General features: G+C 48.7%; 1 protein-coding gene across 1 annotated transcript in view; it reads right to left on the bottom strand.

Annotated features, from left to right (window-relative positions):
• Positions 1 to 661: 661 nt before the first annotated feature.
• Cdc42bpb (CDC42 binding protein kinase beta) overlaps positions 662 to 9,054 on the bottom strand; it is a 105,278-nt gene continuing 96,885 nt past the window's right edge. Inside the window, exons 31-37 of the mRNA XM_020167364.2 lie at positions 7,191 to 7,288; positions 7,014 to 7,098; positions 6,793 to 6,910; positions 6,586 to 6,703; positions 5,946 to 6,051; positions 5,784 to 5,854; positions 662 to 1,958 (exon numbers count right to left, since the gene is read on the bottom strand). Coding sequence (XP_020022953.1) covers positions 1,827 to 1,958; positions 5,784 to 5,854; positions 5,946 to 6,051; positions 6,586 to 6,703; positions 6,793 to 6,910; positions 7,014 to 7,098; positions 7,191 to 7,288 — 728 coding nt within the window. The 3' untranslated portion in view covers positions 662 to 1,826. The remainder of the gene's footprint in view (positions 1,959 to 5,783; positions 5,855 to 5,945; positions 6,052 to 6,585; positions 6,704 to 6,792; positions 6,911 to 7,013; positions 7,099 to 7,190; positions 7,289 to 9,054) is intronic.

Below are 9,054 nucleotides of genomic sequence, written 5' to 3'. Positions count from 1 at the left end.
TCAACCACCCCCCCAGTACTGGCCCCCCAAAAGCCCTAAAACAAAGCTTTAAATTAGCCCAGATGCATAAAGTTCACATGAATTAGGCAAATCTTTAAGTTTGTTGGTAAGATGTCTTTGAAATTGTAAACGTTTTTGCAATTTTGCCTAGGTTAGTAATCAGTATTTTATTGTAGATGTGTAAGATACTTTTAGGTAGGCAGCTAGGTATACTTGAACAGGAACAAGGACGTGCTTCAGGTTACAAGACTCCATTTTCCCTTGGAGGAAAGGAATCATAAAACCCCCACTCTCACCAATGATTTAAGATAACGGTGTGTCTGCTTATGGATACAGTTCACTCCCCGTATCTAAGTCAGGCGTAGGCAGAACTGCCTTCTGCTGCCTGTACTGAGCAGGTCAGGAGAGCAAGGTTAATCAAGTGCACAGGTGCCTCTCTCACCTCCTCAAAAGCATAGGCCTGTGATTTCCTATACCCAGGCAGTCACTGCCTGGTCCACAGGGGGACAGCACCTGGGTTTTGTGCCACCTAGCAACCCCACCCTGTTGGATAATAAAATCCCAGGGCAGTTCTCCATATGAACATGGGCCCTCCTGGAGGAGCCAGGCACACTCAGGGCAACACCATCACATCCAGACAAATCACTGAAAACTTTAAAACTGCTGTCTTCTGCTTTATTGACAGGTAAATTGTTCAAAAATGTTCTCACGATTCAATAATTACAAAGACTTAGACTTACATTAAAAAAGTAAAAACCAGAACCTCCAGCAGGTGCCTGCCCCGGCACAAGGCCCAGGAGGGTAGGTGGGGCAGGCAGGAGCTGGTGTGGCGTGCGCGGGCACAGCCGGCATCGCCACATCCCTCAGTGCCGCTCACCACGTGCACGGGAAGCCCATCCTGAGCAGAGGACAAGTGCATCTGCTGCCACAGTTAATCACAAGCCTTTAATGAGACAGGGCCACAACAGACTTGCTCACTCAACGGAGAATGTGAGCAGGGGTGAGATTAAATGCACACGCAGACGTCACCACGCCACGGGGCAGGGCCAGTGTGCAGGAGTGTGTTGGTGTCTCTACATGATCGACAGCTACTAATCACGGGGCTCCATGCGGGGAAGGGAAGGTGGGGAAGTGCCCCAGCGCCTGCTGTGTGGCTCCCCCAGGTGGAAAATGCCACGGGAGCACATGGAGTCAGAACACAGCTGCCTTCACAGCAGGGGGGGGGGGCTGGGGACACCTCATGGCTGTGGCCCAGCATGGACTAACACACAGGACACAGTGATGTCCCGGGGCTCTGTCCACATCTGGGGGTCAGCACTTCTGCAGCTGACCATGCAATGGCTGAATGAAGAGAAGACCATAAACTAACTCCACTCTCCTGTCCTCGCTGTCTCAGTGACACTGGGCATAATACATAACTTCCTATGCTTCTAAGGAAATAGGGGAAAGACTAGGTACGGAGGCCGAGCCGAGCCGAGCTGTCCGCTTCCTCAGCAGGCTGAGTGCTCACGGCATGGTCAGGATCTGGTCGGCAGAGCCCCACGTACCTTCCCTGGTGGTTCTGGGAGGGAGAGAGGTGTGTGGTGGTCCTTCATGTGCAAACGGAACAGTGTCGCCTCACGGCTGTGCAGACAAACAGATCCGGTCTACTGCCACAAACAACATGGCATAAAACTGATCATAATTATAATAAAGATTTTTTTTTATCTCCATATCTACAAACTGATTCTACATATCCTTGCACAACACTGGAGGGTCAGCTCAGTCTTGGCACTGATGGTGGGGCCTCCCCGGCTCCTTGGCCCCATGGTCGTGCTCTGGTGGCCTCAGGAATCACAGGCTGGCTGCTCCAGGCCTTCAAGGGGAAGCTGGCTCCGGTGGGGCGAGTTGGGGCTTGGCGGGCCACTGGGGTTAGAGCTGTTCGAAGGAGTTGAGTGTTTGGTGGAGTCAGAGTCAGGCTGTCAATGCAAAGAAGGGGACACATGAAAACCAAGTACACTGGGTCCATGGAGAGCACAGAAGGCAACTACTTTCTTTCCTTTGGTGAAAACACACTCTATACAAGCTGTGTATGGAGTCGTTAAACCACCATCTCCCTCACTTGGAAATGACGCCATCATAATTACAGAATAGCGTCACTCCAAAGTGAAGAAGCAGGTGATTGCAGCCATGTGGCCAGAAATCTCAAAGCTCCACTTTTATGGAGAAGCACTAGATACAGAGGAGAGCTTCACCATGATAAAGGCCTTATAAAAAACCCACTGCTGACAGCACACTCAAAGGTGAGAGAAAGCTTTCCCTCTGACACCAAGAACAAAAAAAGGGTGTTTTGAAATTTCCTGCTGCTACAAGTTCTAGCCAGAGAGCTTTTAGGCAAGAAAAAGAAACACAAAGATATCCAAGTTGGAAAGAAGTACAACTATCTGTACTTGCAAATGACATGATTCTATACCTAGAAGATTCCAAAGACCCTCCCACTCCCACACACAACTCTAAATGAATTAGCACAGTTGTAGGGTTCAGGATCACACAAGAAACTCAGTTGTGTTTCTATACACCAGCAAAGAATAATCTGAAAAGGAAACAGAAAAACAATTCCATTTACAATAGCATCCAAAAGAATAAAACAGCTAGGAATAAGTTTAATGAAGGAGGAGAAAGATTTGCACACTATAAATTGTAAAACATTGCTAAAAGAAATTAAGGAAAACTTAAATAATGGAAGCCCATCCAATGTTCATGGATTGGGAGACTTAATATTGTCAGGATGGTATTGCTCCCGAAGTGGTCTACAGATTCAGTGCAATCACTACTGAAATTTCAATGGCTTTTTTCACAAATGGAAAAGCCAATCCTCAAATTTACTTGGAATTGCAAGGATCCCAGAAGAGTCAGAACAGTATTAAAAAAGAAATGATGCTGAAGGACTCATTTCACATGCTTATTACTTCAAAATACACTACAAAGTAACAGTGTGGTACTGAGAAAGGATAGAACCAAAGGATCAGAATGGAGAACTCACAAATAAGTTCATACCCAAGGTCAACTGATTTAATAAGGGTGTCAAGACCACAATGGGGAAAGAAGAGACTCCTCAGCAAATGGTGCTGGAAATTTATATACAAGAGTGGACAAGTAGATTACATCGAAAGAATGAAGTTAGCCCTCTGTATCACATCACATACAAAAATTAAAACAGACTAACAGCCTAAATATAACCATTAAAACCTTAAACCCCATAGATGAAAACATAGGAGTAAATCTTTAAAATATTTGCAAAGGATGTATCTGATAGGTCATAATATGTAAATAAATAAACCAATTTTGAAATGGATATGGGGTTGGGGACATGGCTCAGTGGTAGAGCACTTGCTAGCATGTGTGAGGCCCTGGGTTCTGTCCCCAGACACACACACACACACACACACACACACCCTTCAAAGAAGGGATACACACACACACACACACACACCCCTTCAGAGAAGGGACACACACACACACCCCTTCAGAGAAGGGACACACACACACACACACACACACACACACACACACACCCTTCAGAGAAGGGATACAAATGGCCAGCAAGCGTATGAAAAGGTGCTCAACGCCATTAGTCCCGAGGGAAATGTAAAATCAAAGCCACAGTCAAGTTCTGCTTCACACCCATCAGGGTGGCTATTTTTTAAAAAAAAAATACACTCCCTACACTGCCGATGGGAGTTTAAAATTTGGTAGTTCCTCAAAAAGTTAACACAGAATTACCCGATGACACTGCAAGTTACGTCTAGGTATACACCTGGAAGAAGCGAAAGCAGGTACGTTAACAAAGACATGTGCATCCACAGTCCTAGCAGCGTTACTCACAATAGCCAAAAGATGGAAACAGTCCAAACATCCATCACTGGCAGCATGAAAAAACAAAACTGTGGCCTATACATAAGCCAGAGTATTATTCATGACACACGTGGATGGAGTCAGAAATGCTATGCAGTGAAGGCGGCCAGACACAAAAAGCCAGTAACCACTTACATATAAAAGGCACATGACTTTTTTTATATGTCATGTCCAAAACAGGCCAGTCCCAGACAGAGAACTGGTGCTTACCAGGGGATGAGAGGAGGGAGGAGTAGAGAGAAAGTGCTCAGTGGGTGTGTTTCAGGGCTTCATTTTGAAGTGATGAAAATGTTTTGATGACATGGTGGCTATACACCTTGTGACCACCACCAAGTTCAACTTAAAGTGGCTGCTGGGGCTGGGGGTGTAGTTCTGTGGAAGAGCATTCTCCACCGTATACAAGGCCCTGGGTTCCACCCCTCACCCCCCGCCCCCAGTACTGAAGGAAAAAGGGCTACACTGTGTTAGGAAATATGTTTGAGAGGAGCCGATGAGGTCAAGGCAGAGCAAACAGGTGCTGCCTGTCTCGGGACATGGCACCCTGAGCTAAGTGGTCCTCATACAGAACATGAGGAGACATGGGTCACCCAACTGAGGAGTACTCTGCAAGAGGAGGGTGCGCACTGCAAGTGCGTATGGTTACATCAGAAAAAGGCTGAGGAAGTGTTCTGAAGCAGAGGAGACACAGAGGGGACCTAACACATAATGCTTGATTATGTTCTGCCTCAAGGAAACATTGCAGGGACAACTGTGAGAACTGCAATGTGCCTGAATCAGTATGACAGCCGGACTGTGGTTATTGTAAGAGGATCTTCCTGCTCTTAGGAAAGGGGCATGATTCATGCAACCTACGGAGAAAGTGTAGGAGTGCGTGCACATACATACTTGACTCTGTTGTCTCTAACATGAACTGGGTGGCTGGAAGAAGGGCGGGAGAGACTTTTCATTCTATCTAATTCAAAGTATCAGGCAAGACCTGGATGATGGACAATCTGCAAAAAAGCTGTTCTTTTCAGAGCAAGTTCAATGCCATGAAAGATTAAAAACAGAAAAGACCGAGGAGATGTGGCAAATGAATGCAGCACACGTCCCTTGACTGGACTCTGGATTTAGGAGTGCTCTGGAGGGCATCACTGGGTCAGCTGGGGAATCTGACGGTGGACAGTCCAGGACCAGAGTAAGCAAGCAACTGTGGCATGTGGTGGTGATGGCAACATCACTCAGAAGTACTCAGAGAGTCTGATGCTGCACCTCACCTTCACCTGCTCGTTCAAAAAAATCAAGTAGGAGCTGGATGTGGTGGTACTTGCCTGTAGTCCCAGCTATGTAGGAGGTACAGATAAAAGGACCAAGGTCTAAGAACTGCCTGGGCAAAATGTGCCAGACCCTATTTGAAAAATAGTAAGCAAAAAAAAAAAAAAAGGGCTGAGGTTCAAGTGGTAGAGCACCTGCCTAACGAGTCCAAGGCCCCGAGTGCAAACCCCAGTACTGCCAAAAAAAAAAAGAAAAGAAGTTCAAACACTTCAGACTAGTGACTCTGAGAAGTACACTGCCAACTGAAAGCTGCCCTTCACTGAAAAGATGGCCGATTTGCAGTGGACAGGATGACAAGCCCCAGGGCGGGGAAGGGAGCAAGTCAGCAGCAAAGTCAGATTCCATGTCCATGCTGGGCTGGGGCTGTGCCCAGAAACATGCCCAAGACACAGGCACGCCAGCACTCCCTTCCTATCACACTCAGAGCTGCCCATTTTGGGCCACCCAAGGGCTTGCACTCCAGCCAGGGGCTGCTCTTGGGTCTAAGAAGCATTCTTCTCTAAACAGCAGCCACTGTGTCCTCTGCAGGCCTCCGCAGGTACCCATGCCACTTCCCTCGCTGGGGTGAGCCGCACCTCTCTGTCAAGATCCTGGTCAGGGTCAGACATGCTCCTCAGAGGCATGGTCACTCCTGGTTCTGACGCTCCTATGGAGCAAGCACAGCTGTTACCTTAGGGAGAAGAAGCAAGCAAATGGAGAGCAGAGTCTCTGTCCCAGCACCCACCCTTTCTCAGTACCTGATGAGGGCCACGAGATGTAGGGTTTGCTCCTGGACGGGGGCTGCCGGGCCAGGCCCGCAGGGGTGGGGCCAGACCTCTCTTCCTGGGTGGGGGGCGCTGCACTCTGGGAGAGAGGAGGCACATGAACAGGGACAGTCAGCAAAGGCCACCTAGGGCCTCTGTACACAGCCTCTGGTCAGTTTGAGCTAAGTTTGAGCTAAATATTGGCCATGGCAATTTGGGGAAAAGTCAAATCCTACAGAAAACACTTAAAATAAGGAAAAGAAAAACCACGTTATCCCTCATACCAAGAAGTTAGAAACCCTTCTTCAGCTGAAGGGCAGATGGAGATGGAAACAGGACCTTCCACTCAGATGCCTGCCCACAGCCCAGGAGTGGCTCAGGTAATGCCCTAATGCTCATTAGCTGGAAAACACTGAAGGGCTGCATCAGAGACAGGCTGTGTGACAGTGCTGCAGGTCAGCACAGCCCACTGAGGAGGACAGGACAGGAGAGGCAGCGAGCTCAGAGGCCCTGCCTCGGGGATGGTCTGCACAGGTGTGGGGGGATGGTCTGCACAGGTGTGGGGGGATGGTCTGCACAGGTGTGGGTGCCAGCACAGGACCAGATGGAGCCCCTCCCCAGACTGTGAACATACCAGAGGCAGGTCCATGAGCACCTGCATCCCGTCGCCAGGACCCATGTGGGCCACGTGGTTAAAGTTGGTCGGATTGGATATCATTTTGGATCTCAATTCTGGATCTCTGAGCATCTCTCTGGGAAAAGGCAGCAGTTTGGTAATTAAGAACCTGCAGTACCCTCTGGCTCTACACCAGCCCCTCTTCCTTCCAGCAGGTGCCCTCACCGCCGCTGCTGCAGCCTCTCTTCCTCTGGAACCTTGAAGACAAAGCGCCGTTTGCTCCGTGTCCGGAGCATCTGCTTCTTGCTGCTGTCGGAGGTGTCGGGCACGTTGAGGATGGCTCCTGCAGGAGAGTGAAGCAGTCATGCATCCCTGCAAGCTAGCAGCTGGCCCACAGAGAAGCCCAGGGGTCTGCCCCTCAAACACACACCAGCTGAGAGGCTCACCTGAGAACTTGCTCTTAAAGTATATGAGGCGCGGAGGCTCACAGCCAAGCAGGTTGAGACTGCCATCAGAGTTCAGTGGTCTTATCTGTGTGGGGAAGCAGAGAAGGACAGTCATACGCAGCTGAGGACAGATGGGTGGGAAGCCACCCAGAGTGAGGCCACCCTAAATTGCCTTACCCTCCGCAGGCCGATGGTCTGCACCCACTCCATGGTGCGCACATCAAAGACATCAACGCCATACTCGCTGTACACCGTGACATGGGTGGGGCTGCAACCTGGCGCAGATGGAGCAAAGCACGTAAGTGGGGGGTAGCCCCAGCCTTGCCTTCCTGCTCCGAAGGCCACCTTAGCCCTGGACAAGGTGCAAAGGGGAGGCAGCCCTACCTGCTGCTGGGCTTACATCATCAAACTCTTCTCAAGCTCCCATGTTAGAGGTCATCTTCACTTCAAGGTCACACACACAATCAAAAGCTTAAATGTACCCCATTCCTTCCATGCCTAGGTGATGGATGTTTTAAATGGCATAGTGTAGACACTGCAGATGATTTACACTTTGCCTTTTCATTTAGCTCTCTTACAAGAAACAGTTATAGCAAAAGCATATTAATTCATGCTCAACACACACGAAATCCACGTAAGGGCCAATTGTTTAGCAGTGTGAGGCAGATTCCTTCTTGAGATGCCAAGAAATCAGATTTCTGGGTAGGTATTTAAGACACCATAGCTACTGCTTGGCTCTGGAGGGGGAGGCCTGGTCATCTGTGTCTCATGCTAATAATACGGGGCAGGGCTCTCCTGTGAACCATCCCGGTAAGGGTGCTGTGGGCGTCCCTTTGGTGGTCTGCTCTGAATACGCAATGCAGGCAACGGTGATCACTTTCATGGGTGGTGCTATCTTCCTCTCCCCATCTGATCTAAGGAATTTTTCAGGTGATGACAATTAACCTAGCACACTATAAATGTGCACCTAAGGCCCACTACCTCACAGGGCATGTGAGATTGAGGGGGACCCCCCACATTTGGGACAGCAGTGAAACCCATCTCAATGACAGACAGACACGGAGAGCAGTAGATTTCCACTTTCCCTCAGTCATGCTGCTGCTGATGGCTAGGCTGCAGTCTGCACACCTTCACACTGCCACACATTTGACCTTACCCTGCCCCTGGCATAGTTCCTGGGTATTACCTCTTACAAATACAGAACTTGAAGTGGTCAGGCCACAAAATCCAGAACACATAGGATAAGTTAATCTTTATGTTGCACCTTATCCATGGAAAAGCACTTTAAAAAAGCTGCTGCTATGTTTCAATCACACTCCAACCACAGTACACAATCAGCCTTTCTCTTTTGAGTAGAGAAAAGGAAAGATAAAAGGGTCCAGGCAGTAGACAAGATGCTAGAACTGGTCACCAAACCACCTTAGAAATGATGCTTCAGACACACCATGTGAACCTCTTTTTGAGTGCCACATGCAAAAGCTGGCCCTGAATTCACTTTCAGATGATCACTCTCCACTGGGGGAATCTGAGAAATGCTCTTACTTGAATATGTAGGGCTTCATTTCTAATTTGGTGGTAAATGATAAACTGAGATGTCTAAAGAAAACTCTGAATCAAAATGGTGGGAAAAATGTAGGCTTTGGAGTCTGACAGACTAGCTACCTCTGTTGCCTCCTCTCCTAAGGACAGGAATGGGAATGGCTTGCCCTAGGAGACAGCCCAGCACCTAGCTCCTGCAAGCACCTCCCTACTTCAAACTTCCTTTATTATCTTCTGCCAGCTCTAAAGTTGACTTAGATTCTGTGTTAAGCACAGGGCAGACAGGAAAGACACATGAAGGGTGGAAAGGTATGGATGGCAGGGTCTATGCTGGTTATTTGTGGCTGGGGCTATAAAACTGCTGTGATCTGAGTGCTTGGCAACTGTAAATCTGGCAGAAAACTGTAGTTTTAGAGGTGAGGATGGCATGCCTTGAACTCCGCACTGTCTGCCCATGTAGAGAAGACCAGGAAAAGGGCGCTGAGGCAATGGACCTGTCCCT

This window comes from Castor canadensis, chromosome 3 (assembly GCF_047511655.1).
Source record: "Castor canadensis chromosome 3, mCasCan1.hap1v2, whole genome shotgun sequence".
Taxonomy (NCBI): Eukaryota; Metazoa; Chordata; class Mammalia; order Rodentia; family Castoridae; genus Castor; species Castor canadensis.
This window is presented reverse-complemented; position numbering and strand designations above follow the sequence as displayed.